At 34.6% G+C, this 21,162-nt stretch overlaps 1 protein-coding gene across 2 annotated transcripts in view; it reads right to left on the bottom strand.

Moving 5' to 3' along the window:
- LOC150095301 (putative ATP-dependent RNA helicase DHX34) overlaps positions 1-21,162 on the bottom strand; it is a 152,755-nt gene that overhangs the window by 16,826 nt on the left and 114,767 nt on the right. Inside the window, exon 14 of one of the 2 annotated variants that reach the window (XR_016550042.1) lies at positions 1,648-1,764. Coding sequence is in view for 1 of the 2 variants with exons in the window: in XM_090409988.1 (XP_090266114.1) it covers positions 1,648-1,769 (122 nt within the window). In the remaining variant the exon portion in view is untranslated. Of the gene's footprint in view, positions 1-1,647; positions 1,770-21,162 lie in introns of both variants that reach the window. The other variant, XM_090409988.1, reaches the window with a different exon arrangement.

The raw sequence follows: 21,162 nt of genomic DNA, 5'->3' as shown, positions 1-21,162 counted from the left end.
TTTGAAACTCAGGAGCTACCCTGAGTTTCTTCGAGTCTTCAAAATTCGAGTCATCAGAATTCAAGGAGAACCGGCCTACCAGTCCAGAACATGGCGGGGGGGGGGGCATAGCCCCTCTAGTAGAGTTATAAAAAGTGAAGGCTAAGCAAAGTTAAGCAAGCATATCTTTATGCGACTCTTGAACATGTAACGGAGCATTTTTATTTTTGTAATATTTGCCTAGCAAAGAATAAGTTAGCCCATCCTTGTGCACATACAAGCATCCTTTATGCTGCATACTATTTTTCTATGTCTCATTACAAACAATGCTTTCAGAGTTTCAAATGAAGAGTATTTAGATGTGTAGTCTGTGCACATCTGCACACTGTTAATTCAGAATCGTGAAATTTTCACTTCTTTAAATTTTGCATAACACTCTTCATTTAGAATTTAAAATTATGATGTTTAGTGCAAAATTACTAATTTTATTAATGTATTTTTTATGTATATCGTTGATGTGATATGCAGTTTATGCATATTAATGATATTTTACATAATACAACATATTTGTGAGAAAATATTCATTTCCAGAATTAGAGAACTGAATGGGCAAAATTGACATTAGCACACCATGGGAAGAAAAACACAACCTTATTAATTATAGTTTACTCGATATTTCATCATTCAAGCTAATGACATCTTGTAATTACCACTATCACTGTTACATAATTACAAGAGCAATACTAAACTATAGGTAATTTAATTAAAGCAATCAATTAATGGGAAATATTAATTACATATTAAATTGAATCTATGCAGATTAGTACCAAATATTACTGGTGATTAATCAAGGATGAACAGATAATTTGTCCCACTGTTTAAATAACACAATAATTTCCAGCAGCCTTAGGTGACTGAGGGGGGGGGGGGTAACCAAATAAGAATTTGACGAACTGTTAAATAATGAAGAACCAAACTACAAACAGCAAATTCAACACATGGTCTACATTAAACAACTGGAAATAAATAATTACAGATGCATCAAAAATTTAACTTTTTTGTTTACAATGGGAAGAGCAGACATAACTCTCAAAGGCCAAGTGCAGTCCTGATGAAGAAAGTAGTTTGCCACACTGTTTTTCAGTAAATATTTGGCGCTATTTTACTCTAAAGAAATACTTAATCCTCAAGGATTTTTTTTTTTTTCAGAAAGAAAAAAGTTATATTCATTGTTCCTATGATAATTTATACTTCCTAAGAAATTATATTCTTATAATTTTAATTTCCCATAGCTCCATGTAGTGGTATTACCAACAATAAGATTGCAGGATTCAAGTAATTTTGCATCATACATAATGAGACAAAAACGAGCATTTTATTTTTATGTTTCTTCCACTCACGATTATTGTAACCCAATAGCGCATCAGTATTATAGGTAGGCCAAGGAATTATTTTATCATTTTATTATTTTGCTTATTTATTATTAGCTTCTCATATCTCAGCAAGATCTTGTATTATGACACTATACTGATTACGATACCTATGTCAATTTAATTTTTTTTAATGAAAATGATCTCATTAAAAAAACCTTCTGAAGTAATGACAAGAAATAATCGTATTTTGGTGGTAGATATCTAGCAACGAAATTCAGATACCTCAATTTCTCACCTTGAAATGTTGCCACAAGAAGTTCCTGCCATGCCTCCCTTATGTGAGTAGCTTGGATAAAAATCTGCTGGGCTTCCTCAGCATCAGGAAATCGAAGCTCTAACCAACCATCACAAACTATCCTAACCATAATTAATATTTAGTTAGATAAATATATGTAAGTGAAATAATTATAGAAATGCCAAAAATTCATACTATAATAATATATAATTAAATGAGTTACATATTACCCAACTATTTCAATGAATTTCATTTCCTGGTGTGAGACTAAAACCTGGCTTATTTTAGAGACCTGCAGTGGCTTGAAAAAGTTTCCTGTTTGTTCTCTGAAAATCTACCTGAAGGCCTGGGGAAATGAAAGTGTCAGACTACAGGTTTTATAAGAATGACCTACATACTTAAATTTGATAATCAAACAATATACCTTTTATTCATAGTAATTCATGATTTCTAGCTACTCTTATAAAATGGTCATCTCCAGGGCTGTTTCTACGTTTTGCGGGGCTGTGCGAAATGGAAAAGCGGGGCCCCTGAAAGTTAGTAACTTTTATGGCAATTTTAAATGGATATCTTGTTAATTAATTAAATCAAATATGAAAAATATTTATGCACATACATAAACAAGTATGCTCTTTAGCATCAATTTAAGTAAAGGGAAAAAATTAGTTAAAAAATAAATGTGTTTGTATGTACATGATATATTATTTTACTATGTAAGTACACATTATCATATAAATACGCCAGAACAACGATTTATTTATATAATAATATAAAATATGAAAAAAAATATCCATTCTTACTATAAAGAATGAAATATATGAATAACAACTTATAAGATTTAAAAGAAATCTTAATATATTAAATTTTATTTAACCTAATGCGCTTATCAATAAAATCATTTATAACGCTATCAAAATTCAAATTTTTTGCAATTTCATGTTCTATAGATATTACTGCCAGGGATGACAAATGTTCTTGAGGCATAGAAGATAGCAAATAGGTTTTTATTAATTTTAATTTGGAAAATGACCTTTCTGCTGATGCGACCGTAACTGGACTAGTCAATAATATTTTAAATGACGTAGTAATATTTGGATAAATATCCGACAAATATTTGCAATTATGAATTTTAAAATATTAATGGGTGCATCTTCTGGAACAACATTTCTAAAAATAATTAATTCATTGTAAAATTCAGACTCATCAATATCTGTATTTAATTTTTGATACAGCTGTTTTAGCAAAATTTTAATTCATTTTCTGTCATTTTTCTTATTAATTTCATATCATAAAGAAATCCAAATGATTTTTGGTGAATTTCATACAATTCAAATCTTTTCAAATTATTGAATACAATTCAATACAATTTTTTGACAGATTACAGCAGTATCTATAATTACAAAAAAGAAATTTATCTTAAAATTACCTTTGTTATCACCTATGTGTGATTCAGCAGGGGTTTAATAATCGTAGTATTGCGATTTTTAAATTCTATTTCTAATAGATTTGACATTTCTTTAGCAATCTCAAAACACCTATCAAATCCTGATATTCTCTGCTCTTCAAAGTACTGCACTAACTCTTTAATATGCTTAGTTGCTACGTCTATGGGAATTTTTGCATTTTGTAATACTTTACTTACTAAATTAACTTTTGACAAAAGCTCATACCAAATTACAAGCCTTAGTATAAACTCAAATGAATCTATTTGTTCATATATTGAAACCACTTCTACTTTGATAGTATTATCCAATGCAGTTTTATATAATTCTTTTAGTGCATTTAAAAATTCTGGAATTTGGATTGAATGTAGAATAGAATCAGCTCTAACTGATTCTATTCTACATTCCCATATTGTATCACATAACAGTTTTGGAGTTAATTGTTTAACAAATTTCTTTAATATGTCCCAACGTGAAGTTGAGGCAGCAAATAATGTATATATTTTTTGTATAACATTAAAAAAAATTTATTGCTATAATTGATGATTTTGCGACGTCCCCTAAAATCAAATTTAAATTATGATAGGTGCAAGGAGTATAAAATGCCTTTTCGTTTTCATTTAAAATGTAAGCACGGACTTCCTTATATACTCCTTCCATATTCGCTCCATTATCATACCCCTGCCCTCTACAATGTGACAATTTAAGATTTAATTTATTCAAAAGTGATTTTATATTTCCATATATACCTTTACCACGAATTTCAATATCTGCTTCAAATATATTTAAAAATCTAAAAATTACTGAAATTTGATCCTGATGACTAATATCAGGAGTACAATCGAGAATTATTGAATAGTACTTTGCCTGTCGTATCATATTTACAATATTTTGTTGAATTTTGGTTCCCATATCAACAATTAATTCATTTTGCACAATGGGTGATAGATATGAATTTTGTTTCTTACCTATAATTTTTTTCCCCGAACATCGCATTAAATGATCTTTTAAAAGTGGATCAAATTCTGCAATTAATTCTATGATTCCAAAAAAATTACCATTATGGGCTGTGTACAAAGTATCAAAATTACCTCTAAAAGCTAAATTATGTTCAGATAAATAAAGAATTACTGCTACTATTCGTCTTAAAACATTTCTTAACCGTTCTGCTTCAAATTTTATGACATTTTGATTTGTCTGATCAATTGTATTGCGATTTTTTAAATTACATTCCATTTGTGTCCATGAATACATGCATTTCATGTGCACTGGATTTCGTTCGTGCAACTTTAATCTTTCACTTACATGTCGCCAGTCAGAAAAGCCATTATTAGATAAAAAATTATCATCAGAAGAAAATAATTTGCAACAAAAACAAAAAATAGAGTTGGAAGAGTTTGAATATACAAGCCATCTTCTGTTTTGCTTCTCTCTGTTTGCAATTGTCCTAACATAGTGAACTATGGAAAAACACCTCTTGTTGTCATCTTTTTAAAATCATTTTCAGTCGAAGGAGATGGTGGACCACGTTGAACAATTTGTGTTAGTGTTGGTTTGTTCAAAATTTTGGGCCATGTTGCAGGATCATCAATAGTAAATAGTTCACCTTTCTCTGGTGTCTCTCAGTTTTAGGATCTTCAATACTCATTGTTTGACAAAACGCGTCATGTTCTCCACTTCCTTTTGAGTATTTCAGAGCTCTCATTATTAATTAATGTTGAAGCCGAAGAACTGTTTGTAGTTATTTCAGAACTCCCGTTATCAACTGATATATCTGAACAAATATATGAGTACTACTTCATAAATTTAAACAGTGAATTTCTTTGACGTTCCTCATTTTTCTTGTTTTCGCTTTCGTTTTTTATGCCCACTTGGGTATTTTCTTCCATAATAATCTCTCTCACGACTAGTCATACTCTAGAATTAAATACGATAGATTTAATTATAAAATAAGTTAATAAATTAAAACAAAATTACTTACCTGATAAATAAAATATATCTAAAACAGATAATATTAGAAAATAAATAAATCTAACATAGATTGAAAACTGCTATTGAAGAACAATTCTGATGTCGGATAACCAAAAACCAGTTTATAAAATATATTTTTTTAAGATGTTTTGCAAGTAATGTCACATAAAAAAATTGCCATGACAGTACGTGCATAAACTTGTTCATAAAATCATAAACTAAAATCAAAAAACTCCTTAAAATTATTAAAAACACCTGTTTTTAAATGCACTTTTCCCTATTAACACTATGTTGTATGACAGTGATGGCGAACCTTTTTACGTGCGCATGCCAAAAGTTTACAAATCAAGTTGCTTACGTGTCGGCACGTGCCAAATATTTATAAATCAAGTTGCTGACGTGCCGTGAAGTTTTTAATAGGGAAAAAATCAATACAAAATTAATTGCAGAATTTTATTGAGACAAGTTTAAAAATTAACATAGAATTTCATAAAAATGAACTCATAATTTGGCACACACGTTGTCGTATACAAATCAATACCAACCTATTATCAATTTATTAATTTATCAATATCAAATTATTAATGATTTTTGCTGTTGTACATTAGATGCCAAATGCTTTATATCAGGTTCATATTTTGTCACTGTTAGTAATACACACGCCGAATGAGAATCATCAGTCATTCTATTTCTTAAACTGTCTTTTATAAAATTCATTTCGAAAAATAATGACTCACAAGCATATGTAGAGGAGAAAATTGATAACATAGCAAAGTTTTTTAAACAACAAAAGGTTTCAGGAATTCTATTCCAGGTTTTCAATATTTCCTCCTCTGAATTCTTTTTAATTGCGCCCAATAATTGATCATTTTCCATTATTTCCACGTCATTTCTCAAATCGACAAGCGTTTGTTTCCATATAGAACTAGATTGAAAATCGATTAATTGCATTTCTATATCTTCCAAATTCAGCCACTCGAAAATCTCTTGAAGAAAATTCATTGATTATCGACTGAATAACTGTAGAAAACTGTATTTAAATTAAAGGGATATTAAATCCCACATTGTTTTAAAGCCGAATAAGAAACTCAAAGATAGGAATCAAAGAGTTTCACTCCGAATATAGCAAACTATAAAAGTTTCGGCAGATTGTAGCATACGCTAAAGCATGTAGTTCAACACTAGGGCAACTTGTAGCAGAGGAGGTTATAGTTCTGATCACTATTATCAGAACTTTACCCTCCTCTGCTACAAGTTGCCCCAGTGTTGAACTACATGCTTTAGCATATGCTACAATCTGCCGAAACTTTTATAGTTTGCTATATTCGGAGTGAAACTCTTTGATTTCTATCTTTGAGTTTCTTATTCGGCTTTAAAACAATGTGGGATTTAATATCCCCTTAATTTAAATAATGTTTGCAGTGCCGAATTTAAGCCTATACGCTCTTTATATTTATGTAGAAAACTCTTTTGTGAATTTAACTTGATCTGTTTTTTCATGGGATTCTAGATCTGCAAAGAATTTTTTTGTATTTGGAAAATATCGGAAGGTATTGGAAATAATGTCACGATTAAAAATTGGTAATTTAGCTTCGAATGCTTTGATTAAATCAAACATGACAATAATTGTCTTGTTAACACCTTACAGTTTAATATTTAATTCGTTTAAATGTAAACACAAATCAGTAAAAAACATTAATTTCGAAAGCCATTCGACGTTCATTAACTGATTGTATTTTTCAATGATTTTCTCATTATGTAAAAAAAAGTCTGACTTCATCTAAACACTCAACAAATCTTTTAAGAACTTTCCACCAATGTAACCATCTGACGCTGTTGTACATAAGTAAACCATTGTACACCGAGTTTGCCTCACTTAATAATTCTATAAATTTTCGTTTATTTAAAGCGTGTGCCGATATAAAATTGACCAATTTTGTTACAATGCTCATAATATCATCCAGTGCTTGAAACTAACCTTTGCACATAAAACCTGTCAATGTATAATTCAATGAAAACCCAGAACTGAATGTCCAATACGTTTGATAAATAAATTGACGAACAGATTTTCCTCTCCAGTCATACTGTGAGCACCATCAGTAGTTACTGATACAATTTTGGAAGGATCTATATCTCTTTCAGCAAGTGCATTTACAACTGCATTGCAAATATCTATTCCTTTTGTTGCTAATGATGTTAAACTTATCAATTCTTCTTTGATATTATTCCCAACAGAATAACAAATAAAAATTGCTAAATGAGCTGATCAAGTTATGCCAGTACTCTCATCAAGACAAAGAGAAATTAAACTAGATTTTATATCTATTTTTTGCTGATGAGTTATATTTTTAGCCATTTCTATGATTCTATCTTTCACTGTGTTTCTAGCCAAAGGCATATCTTTTACTCTGAATAATTTTTTCCTTGTTTTCCTTTTATTTTTTCTTTTATTAATTGCCCAAGCAATAAATTCTTTCTGTTCGTCCTTGCTTTTCTCAAGGAGCAATTTATGGTTTGTCTCATAATGCCGTTTTACTGACGACGTTCTGCACACAACTGTCCTGGAACATAAAACACATATTGCTTTATTGTCTTTGTTAATCATACCATACTCTTCAGTCCACCAGCTTTGGAACTCTCTGCTGCTTGATTGTGATAATTTTCGTTTTCTATTTTCGCCAGCCATGTTCAGTAGAACTGTAACAAAATAACTCAAAACTTAAATCAAATGCATTTTTTATAGTTTCAAAAAAATCAACATTTTATTATATGCCTAAATTAAATTATTTTTATAATTCCCATTTACAGTAGCAAAAACCAAACAGTGCACATACGCAACAATAATGCACTTGCCGCTGCTTATTTCTGCCTACTGACGGATGCTCGGTGCGAAATGAATAATGAACGCATGTGCGATTACAAAAGGGAAAAAGTCAGGGAATCCTAAGGACCAGTCGTTCTCAATTCCTTTTCTATAAGACAGACTGTATTTTTACTGTATTTATATTTATTCTTACTGTATTAGAGGGCCCAGTCCCAACAAACTTACTCGTAAATACCGTTCCCATTTTTTTAAAGTTCATACATTAAACTAACGTTTAATGTTGGATTTAATATCCACTTAATTTATATAATTTATATAATTTTATATTATTCAGTATTAATAATTAATTATGGAATAATCATAAAGAGTATTAGTACACTTATGTATACGGTGTAGCATGTTGAGAAATATAAAAGTACGCATTTAAATTAGTTATCAATCACAGGACTAATGCTACAATATTGTAGTTTCCTCAGGCTAACATCATTAAATTAACTTGTGGTAAGTTTCATTGACATATCCCATTCTGATCACCAAAAATTTATATTATTCAGTATAAAATTGATTATTGTATTATTAAATTGATTTTAATGATGTCAGTTTAAAAAAAAAAAAAAAAAAACAGTAGCGAGAAAAATATTTATGCATTGTAACTCAACATAGAAGTCAGTGGAGCAGGGGAAACAGAAGAAGGATGTCACTTGTTGGCGAATGCTTACCGTCGAATATAACTGGTACCCCTGATTTCACTTTACGAAAAAAGACATTAAAATGTTTTGCATATATACCTCCCACAAAAAACAACACGCCTTCCCCCAACAGCCATTATATACTGTAGATGCAAGAAAAAAAAATTAGTTTTATTGTATCCCTGAATAAGGTACAGAGGCTTTTGCAGTCTGTGTAATATATTTCTCAACAAACAGTGCAATTAGAGACAGCTGGAATAAAAAGGTGCTAACTAATGAATCACATGTATTCCCTCTCACAGAAACTAGGCTGTATAGATGCAAGCAAAACCATATATTGCACTGGAAACACAGTATCTAACTAAAACTCTTGTCTAATTTTTCAATTACATGAAATAAGTGTTTGTTTGATGGCATTTGAAATTCTCGATGCCATTATGACAGATCACAAAGGCTTACTTCAAATAAAATTCTACTATGAATTGAAACATGCCATATAATGCTTGTGTGAGTTCCCCTTCCAGCTCAAACGCAAACAAGGCAATAAAAATCAGCCAAGGGTTGAAACTTTGTGTGAGTAGAGCCCACCGGTAATGAGAAGTTCTGTCGGAACGATAAACGACACCCCATTGTGAATGTCTTAAAACTAAGAAATATATAGTGAATGTTGTTATGACAGATGCTATGGAATTCGGTTGAAGAGAATTAGCATTTCAACTCAAAAATTGTCGGTTCCATTTGTCTTTAAAGGATCGTGTGATCTTTTGTTAATACCACACCAATAGAATTCATGTCTTCGTAGCTGCTCTCATCTGTAAAACAAAATTTAACTTGTATGTATTGTAACAATTAAAAAAAAATGTTGAATAATTTATAAGCGTATAAAAGGATACCATATGTAAATCGTTGACGTGCCATAGGTTCCCGTGTTGTATAATATTGTTATATATCTTAGAGTAGTTTCAAATACTACCGCTGTAGCGCTATGATCTTATTTTGCTTACTATAACAACAATAGTTGGTTGTAAAAGTATATACATATATTTTTCTATATAATAATTTTTTTTACATAATAATTATAATATTAATTTATATAATAATTTTAAAAATTAATTTTCTTTTTTCAATTTTTTGCGCTTTGCGAGGGCCCTGTGCCACCGCACAGTTCGCACACCCATGAATACGACCCTGGTCATCTCTGACAACATACAGTATGTAATACATTACCCAATAACAGTTCAACAGAACTAATGCATGAACAAACTAACATTTCCTTTGGAGTCAAGAAACTGAAGAACAGGTAAACAAAGTATTCAACAGAGTAAGCTGTGTTAGCCTGAAAATTCTTGACATCACTATCAATAAAATATTTTTTAAAATAAATGCTCATGCATATCTCTTTTACCACAAGTAAAGTCAGACTATGATAAGCACTTCACCGAAGGTTCAGTTAAATTTAATCTTCAAATAAGGAATTTTTTTTTTTTTAGGTTTAAATGTCTACTATTTGTAATGCAAAATGTGTGTGTGGATGTCCGTTATGAACGTTATAAGCAGCAGTCTAGAATAGTAAAGTCTGAGTATGAAAAGAAACTGGCATGCTAAAGAGAACCCACAAGAATTCTATCGATATGCTTTGATTAAAAGAAAGAATGAATATGAAAGAATAATTCTTATAAATCCAGATGGGTTACAGATGCAGAAGAGGTTGTTCAGTTAATGAGTGCCCGTTTTGTTAAAAGCTATCAACCAGGTGATCACAACATTAAGCTCACAGTTACCTCTTCACTAGATGAAAAAAAGCAAGTGTACGAGGATGAGGTATTAGAGCTGCTGCACAAATCGAATAAGAATTCAGCAATAGGGACTGATGGAATATCAGCATCTGTGCAAAAAGAGTGTTCAGCTGAACTGGCTATTCCTTTGACCAGGCTGTTTAATGAGTCTCAGAACAAGGAAGATTCTGCAGGAATGGAAGGAATGTATGGTAATTCCATTGAATAATGGTGGTGGTGCAAAGACCGATGTATCCACCTATCGACCAATTAGTATCTCAGGAATGGTGGTGAAGTTTTTGGAAAAATTGGCTAGGGCTCACATTCAGAAATGGGTTGACAGTGAATCTCTACTCAGCAGTGAACAACATTGGTTTACTAAGGGAAGGTCATGTTTTAGCAACTTGCTCACATTCTATAACAATGTTACCATTGAACTAGACAAGGGGAGTGGATACACAATGATACGTTTGGATTTTGCTAAGGCTTTTGACAGAATACAGCATGGTAGACTGTTACATAAATTGGAGAAAATGGGTTTGAGTTATACGATATTAACATGGATAAGAGGAGGATGGCTGACTGACAGATATCAAAAAGTGGTATACGGGGAATCTGACTCTGCAAGGTTTAAGTGAGTTTTGACGGCTCGAGGGATAAAGAAAATCAATGCGGCTTCATTTAAGGTGTTGCCATTAAGATCTTTGGATGCCATCAAGTGTCATAGACAGAAAGCCAGTTACAAAGCCTTATTCAAGAATTGGCAGCCCATCTGCCACAGGTAGGGAAAGGTAATATCTCCATATCTCCTATCCCTGCCTCTCCATCTTCCAGCCACCATCCTACTGTTGAAGAAGAGGCTTTGATTCTCAGACTAACATCATCTCTAGATGGTCCTCCTCTTCCAGAATATAACCATCAAATTCTTATATCTCTCATCCAGACTCACCTTCTGGGAATGGATATCACAGATCAGTTAAATGTCTACCTCCATGCTGAATTCTCCAAACACTTGATGCCTCGTCAACATCAGCCTACGTCTCATTCTACAATGACTTTCAAATAGGAAGCAGAGGAAGAGGGCCTATGCAGCTATGCAGGCCCTCTATAAAAAGAATAGAGGGCAATGTGCCCAAACCATCCTTGACGGTGCTTCCCCTCTACCTCTAGCAGACTTACATGATGATTTTGTTAGATTCTGGAGTACAGTCTTTTTTGCTCCACCTCCACACTTCCCCGATGATGACCATCCTACGATATTGAGGTCCATTCCTGCCCTTCAAATATACCAGCCTGTCTCCATCCAGGAGATCAAAGCAGCTCTTCCATCTAATTTTTACACCTCCAGACCTGATGGCTTTCTTGCATCTAGGCTTCAGAAGGTGCCGCTGAAGATTCTTCAAGACTTATTGGACATTCTCCTTTCCAGTAAAGCAGTACCACCATACCTACGCACTTCAAGAACCATCTTCATTCCAAAGAAAGAAACTTCAAGCTGTGCATCAGACTTTAGACTTATTACCATCTCCCCTGTGAAACTTAGACTATCTATCATAAAATCTTAGTTAAACGACTTCAGCAACATATACAGCATGATTATAGACAGAGAGCTTTTGTTCCTTCTGACAGCTGTGCCGAGAATATATATCTTCTTTCTTCTCTTCTCTCTGATTCCTGATGCACCTTAAGCATCTATATATGCCATCACTGGACCTCCAAAAGGCCTTTGATAGCATCTCCCTTCCTGCTGTCCTTCGAGTGCTGTCTATTGCTGGATGTCCAGAACCCTTTCTTTCCTATGTTATGGAGCTATACTTGGGGAGCTCCATCACTACAGGATCCCATGCAACTTCTATTCCCGCAGTGTAGGGTGTTCGCCAGGGTGATCCTCTATCTCCCCTTTTCTTTAACTGCGTCATAGATGAGTTTCTTCACTCTCTTCCTAGCCATATAGGCTACTCTCTAGGCGCTTCTTCTTTTAATGCTATGGCCTTTGCGGACGATCTCATTCTCATAGCCTCTACTAAGGGAGGCTTGCAGGAACTCCTTGACTGGGCAGTTGACTTTTTCTCTATTCGAGGCGTTTCTATTAATGTACAGCAGTCCTGCTCTTTAGCTCTTGTCCCCTCTAGTTGTGACAAGAAGCTTAAGGTCAAGACCATAGAGTTTTCACTGCACGGGAGGCCGTTGCATGCTTTGACCATCCTGGAAGAGTGGAGATACCTCGGTATCATGTTCGCCCCAAAGGGAAGGTCTTCTGTCCCTTCTATCCTAGAAGCTGGGATCGCTTCTTTGAGGAAAGCTCCTCTCAAGCCCCAGCAAAGACTGTTTCTCCTTTCCCACTATCTCCTACCTCGCTTTTACCACAAGTTGGTAGAACATATATCTCAGTACTGCCCCAATGGACAGGGCTATCCGTTCATCTGTGGGATCATGGCTCCGACTGCTGCCTGACACCCCTACTGCATATTTCCACATGAGGGTGAAGGACAGCAGGCTCGGGATTCCATCACTTAGATGGGTGATCCAATGGCTGCGGCTGTCCAGAATCGCAAAATTAGAACTATCTTCTTCCCCTATTTGCAGAGAGGCTTTCTATAGCCCATTAATACAAGAAGACTTAAGGCAGGCTAAAGGCTAGTCCCATTATCAAGGTACCTTAACTGAGTCAGCACCTGCAGAACACAAGAGATGGGCATCTCTGCTGCACTCTTCTGTAGATGGTGCTCCTTTAAAAGAGTCATATCTGGTGCCTCCCCAGCATGATTGGGTAAGGGATGGCACCAGAGTATATTGACCTTATCAGGACAAGGATCAATGCCCTACCCACTCGAGCCCGCACAGCTTGATGGGGTAGTGACGACTCAAACTGTAGGGCTGGCTGCCACTACAATGAGACATTGTCTCATAGAGACCAGTGTTGCTTCCACACCCATGGAATCCACGTACAGAGGCATGATGCCGTGGTCTCCATTCTGAACAACCGCTTTAAGAACAAAGGTTGGAAGACTGCAGTGGAACCACATTATAGGACCTCTGCACGTTTGAGTAAGCCAGACTTAGTGATTAAAAGAGATGTCGATGTTTGGGTAGTTGATGCCCAGATGGTGGGAACATGGTGCCCGCTAGCCTATAGCCATAATAATAAGGTAAACTATTATAAGAATAACCAAGATCTAGTTAGTAAGATACGGGAGGAGCATGGGAGCAACTCCGAGGTTTACCAGCGCCACCATCTCTTTACATGGCATATGGAGCGCAGATAGTTATAAAGACTTAAAATAGCTTGGGTTACGCAGAAGGATATAAAAGTTCTTTCCTTTCATTGTACTCATTCTCTGGTGGCGTTGCCACCAGAGAATGAGTACAATGCTAACTAGAACAGGCATAGGGTAAAACACTTGTAAAGGCTTAGGCCTATATCAAGTTTGGACGAGATGTCTGTATGTGATGTAAGGGTAGTACTGCCCATAACCAGTACAAAGATTAAAAAAATAAAAGTGGTGTACCACAAGGATCAGTGCTTGGTCCACTGTTATTCAATCTGTACATTAATGATATTGGAAAGGATTTGACAAGCGACATACAGCTATTTGCTGATGATACAAAGATAGGTAGGGTAATCAGGAATGCTGCTGACATGCAGAACTTGCAGAATGATTTGAATAGGCTGGAATTATGGGCATGGGAAAATGGGTGTCAATTCAATGTGAGTAAATGTAAAGTCATTCACTTCGGCATGATTAGACATCCAATGTCGTATCATATTGGTGGGATTAGGCTAGAAGAAACTGATGAGGCTACAGATCTTGGAATGTTAATAGATAGGAAGTTGAAGTTCAACGTGGTAAATGAATGCTGAAACGAATGTTCACATGTAAAGATAAGGATGTTATTTTGGCTCTTTACACGGCCTTGATAAAACCTCACTTGCACTACTGTGCACAGGTCTGGTCTCCTGGTTTCTGTAGCAATTCTGATATATTAAAGAGAGTACAAAGGAGAGAGTTATCACTCTCTTTTGTTATCACTTTCTTCGGTCTTGGAAAATGTGGACTCTTCCACTGTGATGATTGCAGTTTTGTCTCTGGAGTCATAGCAGTAAACCAAAGTCTTGTACCCTGTGATGACCCTTGAGATGAAGATTGAGTCATCAATGGCCTTTTGATGAAGATCTTTACAGATGTTCACATGGTGTTCCTTTTGGTCAGAAGTCAAGAGACATGGAAGGAACTTGGCAGCAACACGATACATGTTCAAATCTCTTGTGATGATTACTTGAGCTGCCCACATGAAATCTTAACTCTGTCAGCAACTTCCTGGATGGTGATGCGTCGATCCGCATGGATGATCTGTCGAATTTTTTGTGGGTTGTGCTGGTGGATGGTCATCCTCCAAGTGATTCTGTCCTTAATATGCAAGTACCACTCAAAACACTGAGTTCAGCTCATGGCTTCATTTTCATATGCTTTACAAAGTAATTGAAGAGTCTCTGTGGCAGATCTCAGTTTCATGCAAAATTTTACATTTGCCATTTGTTCTAATTTTGCATTCGTGGCGAAATCACAGAACGGCATAAACACATGATAAGAATAACATGTGTTACATGAGTTCCAGTGCACACAGCTAAATGCCACATGGCAGTGTGAGACTTGACTTGTATATATGTTTCCTATATACAAGTCACTATTTGTATATAGGAAACATATGACTTCTGCATTACTTCAACCTTGGTATAACTTCTGGGTCTGGCTCCCACTAATGAGATCTCAATAAAGGTTGAAACTGGTCTCGGTAGTGGCTTCCCCATAATGCATAACATTATACACACCCAAAAGGATGTGCTTTGCATTATGGGATACTAAGGCAATTTCTGTGAAATCATTATTCCATTTATATATAAGTAGCCCAGTCGTGACTTATTTATACTTCATGCGCAAACTTTGCTTGCTTACACTTTGATAAAGGATTAAACCAAGAATATAATTTCTTGGCATCTTTAATTTATACAAATTATAACTTAAATGAAAGAGCTACAGGTATTTCAGAAGCAAAGCTTAAGAAGAGAAACATGATTTCAGAAGTGGATAATAACGTATGGATAATTTTTACTGTAAAACATATAACTAAAAACATGATTGATTTAATGTGCAGATGTATATGGTATTCTTTGACTAGAAAAAAGAAGCCTGATCTGCATAATTTATAATAAACTATAGCAAATCTTAAATAAAAGGAACTATACAAAACTGTAAAAACTTTTGGTACATTAGTATTGTGGATGGAGCAAGGATAGAAACGCTTTTTTTTTTTTCCAAGCCTTCAGGCTTTTGAATAAGTAGGGCATGGTCTCACAATAAGAGATAAATTCATTTAAGGTATTTACCAAAATCCATGCTAATGGCTGCATTCAAACCCACAGGTTTATGGTTAGAGAGTGGATATACTCCATGTGGCCAACCAGATTAGCAAATATCTAAGGACATTCCAACTAATCACAGATTTGACAATGATCTCTTCATTAAATCACCAAGCTAATAATTTTGGGGTTTCCTTAAGGATTTCAACATTCAAAACCTAAACTGGCTTTCCTTCTCTAATTCATGGATCAAACTGGTAGGGATGTTGAGTCTATGCTGTTTGCAATGACCTATGACGAACAAGTTCATCTACCCAGATGATTCTCATAATTCTGCTAACATCCTGGACCATTTCTTAACTCTCTCTCCCCCCATCATTGAATTAAACCTACCAAGAAATTATATTCTTGTTTAATCCTTTATCCAAGTGACTTGCATATGACATATCTTCACAACTAGGTTACTTGAATATAGAGGCCGATGACTTCATATCCCATAATGAAAGGACAAGAGGGCATCCTTGGAAGCTGAAAATGAATGCCGCTAAGAAGGGGGGTGAGGGCTAGATTTTTTCTCCCAAAGGGTGGTGCGTGATTGGAATGGATTGCCATTGGATGTTGTGAGTGCAAGCAGTGTGAATGAATTTAAGAATAAGTATGATAGCTGGTGTGTGTAATATGTGGCCTCCCTCAATGAGTCCCTGACTCTCTTAAGTCAGGGACTCATTGAGGGAGGGACTCAGGGACTCACACCCTTTCAGAAATGTATAATGTTATGCATTGCCTTATGGGAAGCTCACTACCCAGACTGGTTTCAATCTTTACTGGGATCTAATCAGTGGAAGCCAGATCATTAATATGTCATAATGCAAATCACACGATCTCATCCGTGAGAGAGAAATCCAGAAGATATGTAAAATTTTAATTATATTTTCTTCTTATTATTTATTTTAAGGATTTAACGAATAGATGTCTACTGCGCCACTGTAATATTTTTCTTCATTTAATTTCTATCATAGTTGCTTAAGCTAGCTCAAACTGTCTATAGACTTCAATTTCTAATTCACACATAAAACTCGCAATTAATCTTAATCCTTTAGTCCTTAACTTAGTTTTACTTCCCTCCCCTTCTCTAAAGGCCATAAATATGCTCTTGCATGTGCTTGAATTGTAGACTTAGGAAAAGCCTCTGGCAAGAGCCAAGTCCTTAATCTACTTTGCCGTATTTCACTTGTATTGATCCTTAAAAATTTATTTATTTTTTTTTATCGACTGTGCCATTCAGGATTGCGTAAAAGAATTGTTCCTTCCCTTACATACAAGGGAAATATTCAGCTAAGCACAGATAACTCTCAATTTAACTCTATCTAAAGAAACTCCTATTATTTAATCAGTCATTCGTAGCTATTACTACTCATAGGTCACACAGGTTCGGTATTTTTATGAGAAGTGCATTGGCTCAACAAGATCAGGCAAGCTATTAACAAAAACATGTTTATTCTCACTAAGACAAATTATATACAACATTCAATCAACACTTATCGCGTGTCTGGTTCTAACCAAGACAACAAGCGTACACTGGAGACAATACTTGTCACATGTCTAATTCTCCAAAAAATCAATTAAGCATTTTGCATAAGCTTTAAGACAAAGAAATCATAATTACATATAACTTTTCAGACACTTGGATGATACATATCACACTTAACTTTCTCTCACATTGTAAACAATAAAAGGCAAAACTCAAACTACATTCACTCTTAGCATTACATAACATAAGCAAATCTTTAGATCTCTGTATTTTACTATTCACACTCAAACTAAAATAAGACTTTACGATTCTTTCTACCACCCTCTATGCCACTAGATAACAGAACCAACATTTGTATTTCACAATCTAGGATATTACATGAAACATTCTAGTTACAATCTTTCTAGTTCATTACACAGTCATAGATCCTTAAGGCTTACGGGCATGTTCCGCTTCTTCCCAGCTAACTTTCGATTGGGCACCAGGACATGGCTGCGATACCTCAGCACACAAGTAGATCATTGGGGAATCTCATGGTGGGATATCTTGAAAAGGCCATCTCTGCTAATAGCGAACTCCCATCTTCGTCAGAACTGCTGCTCGCAAGAATGCGAATCTCCCCATCCTTGGAAAGGCTTGGCACAGGAACAAACTTCGAAACAACAGCCCCCCCCCCCAGCCACTCAATCTCTGTTTTTTATATCATTCTCCCGACTTTAGTCCTTCTTCTCTGAAGTCCCCCAGGATTTACTGGAGGATTTTCTCCGTCACCCACACTATCGCTGGGTTTTGGCGAGAAAACTCATAATTCAGTGACCTTTGCGACTGTTGCTAGCCTTAGGTTTCCTAGCCTAATCCTGTTTGAGCTTAATTTTAGTTACAAATCTAGTAGTTCTTATTCAAATATTTTAAACATTTAATTACAGCATTTATCTCAGTACAGTGAGTTATACATTATTTTACTTACAAGTATAAGATGTAATTTAATTGCACATGTAAAATTGACATAGAAAAAAAAAAAAAAAAAAAATATATATATATATATATATATATATATATATTTTTTTTTTAATAATAAGAGATTTTACAGATACCAAGGTTGAACTACTTGTATATGGACAATATATGACTTCTACATTAATTCAATCTTAGTATCTGTTCTGGGTCTGATTCCTACTGATGAGATCTCAATAAAGGTTGAAAGCAGTCTTGGTAGTAACCCTTTTCATAATGCATAACATTATACATGTCCAAAAGGATGTGTGTGCTTTGCATTATGGGATATTAAGGCAAATGATGTGAAATCATCAGCTTCTACATACAAATACCCTAGTCACGAAGATACTTCATGCACAAACTTTGTTTGCTTTCACTTGGATAAAAGATTAAACAAGAATATAATTTTCTCTTAAGTTTAATTTAATTTGTAACTAAGTCAAAAAAAACTTTCTATTTCTGTATCTCTCCTTCTAAATATATATTGTAAATGTCAGAGTTCTCTTGGTAACTCAGATCATAACCTTCTTCAAGTTTCCTTTACCATAGAACATCCTTAACCCAGCCATTCTCGATCACATGTCCTTACTATGGTGCCAAATGGGATGACTTCTGTACCTTTAGTATTCCTTTCAATGGTCTGATTATACTTTATATTCTCCTGATCCAAATGCCTACTCTAACTGAGTCACAAAATTAATTCTAATTGGAATGAAGGTTCCTTCATTTCAATTAGGATTATTTGACTCAAAATCCCAACCACTATTCACACCTTATTCTCCAACAAGTGGCTCAAAACCAAATTCAAGCTTCACAATCAGCATATAGTGCAGCTTGCCGTAGATGTAAATAAAGTTATCAACAAATTTAAATCTGATTTTGAAAGGGCCAAATAGAGAAAATTTGCCACATTTCAAAAGGCAATAAAGCCTTCTGGTCTCTTGCCACAGTCAATAGGTGCAACTTCTGTTCTTCCAAACAATTACATCTTACTCATCTGATGAAATGGTAGCAGTGTCATGTAATGATACATATCATTCTTTTCCTCCAGCTCCTGTACAAGTAACTAAAGCAAAATGAGCAAATTACTTCTTATCTTACCAATAACAGCCTACTCCATGTCTCCTCCAGTCTTTCAACAGAAAGAAATCAGAAGAATCCTGAATAACATGAACACCACCAAGTCGTTTGGTGCTGATTGTATCTCTCCTATTGCACTAAAAACTTGTACTCCAGAATTAACATTCCTATTTTGCATTTTTAATCACTTACTAAACTGTCTACCCTACAGCATGGGAACAAGCCTATACTCAACACATTCCAAAAATGAAAGAAATCAGCCAGTAAATTATAAAACAATTACTTCTGTCTCATTTCTTTCAAAATTTATAGAGATAGTCATCAACAGCCAACTTCCTCCATTATTAGAAGCCCAAAAGCTAATTAGTGATCACTAATATGGATTCCTCCTCTCTTGGTCCACAGATGATCTCCAGGCCACCACCATTCACCTTTGTTCACAAGACATGGAACATGGAAAGGCATGGAGAAACTTCCATAGTTGCTCTTGATATTTCTAGGGCATCTGATCAACAAATGACATTCTAACTGAACTCAAATCCCATCCATAGCTTTGCTAGTGACTGTACATTTCATTTCTCTTCTTTATTCGACAAACTTTGTAATACATAATCATTTGAAGCTTTGAGATCTTCAAAGATCCATACCATTGCCTTAAATTCTAGTCTCTTTGTCATTTGCCAGAGGTGCAAGGATAACCTTGTGAACTTGTGCTACCAAAACACAGACCTGTCTTGTTTCTCACATTTAAAAAGAAGACAGTCTTCTCTTTATTTTGATAATACCCAGATCTCCAAGCACGATCAGATTTATCTTACTGGGCTGACTTTTGCCTCTAGCCTTTTCTGGTACAAACACATCTCTGCCAGAGCTTCTTTTGCCTCCAAAACTAGGTATTCTATTTTGCTCACGATATTATTTCTCACTTTACAATTACTAACACAATATAAATCCTGAATCTGCATAATTCTGTAATTTGTAATACACATTTGTGGATGATGCACCAAAACCCTCTCTAAAAATGCTTAAGGAAGTGTGCTATCTGTAAGAGGATAATCTGATTAAATGATGATCTCACAAATTCACTCCAATCACTCTCATAAATGTTCAATTTCAGCCTTAATGTCTTCTCTACAGGTATTTCCATGGACAATTCTCTTCTAATCTGGCTGCCATGATTCCTCAAGGAGTTACTAGAGAAAGAAAGAATCATTAGATTCCTTCTTTCTCCATAACCTCATGTCCACACACATGCACAGCACTAATAATTTACAGGTTTCACAACCTTTCATGTGTGGGTTTGATATAAAATAAAATAAAAAATTTCAGTCCTCAATATTAAACACAGTCTTATGCCATTAATTGTGTCAAGTGTGTGTGGTGCACAATTTCACTAAATTTCTAATATTACAATCAACCTAGTCACGAAAAGAAAGAGCTTTACAAACACGAATACTTATGTTGCAACTTGCAGCATGTCTATACCAGAGGGTACCTATACCTTGACAGTCTCTCTAAGAATTGGTTTCTGTGTGTGTAGATAGATAGATTATTCATTACATAAAATATTGATATTTCCATCTAAAATTCATTATGATAATCAGAACTATAGGGTGTCCCAAAATTCACGCAAGATTTAAATTTAGCGCCATTTGTGCGGTAAAGTGTTGCCAACAAGAAAAAAAAAGACAGCGTGACAGCTGACAGTTCAGGGTTATTAAAAATGGAGCGCTACACGAAAGAACAACGCATTTTCATTGTTGAGCAATATTTTAAAAATAATGAAGGTTTGGCAGCTACAGTTCGCAATTTTCGTACAAAATATGGTCGGAATAGTGATTTAACTTC

This window comes from Typopeltis vanoorti, chromosome 20, assembly GCF_054136105.1.
Source record: "Typopeltis vanoorti isolate ZY-2024b chromosome 20, IOZ_Tvanoo_1.0, whole genome shotgun sequence".
Classification (NCBI taxonomy): Eukaryota; Metazoa; Arthropoda; class Arachnida; order Uropygi; family Thelyphonidae; genus Typopeltis; species Typopeltis vanoorti.
The sequence above is the reverse complement of the archived record's forward strand: the minus strand, read 5'-3'. Positions and strand labels throughout refer to the sequence as shown.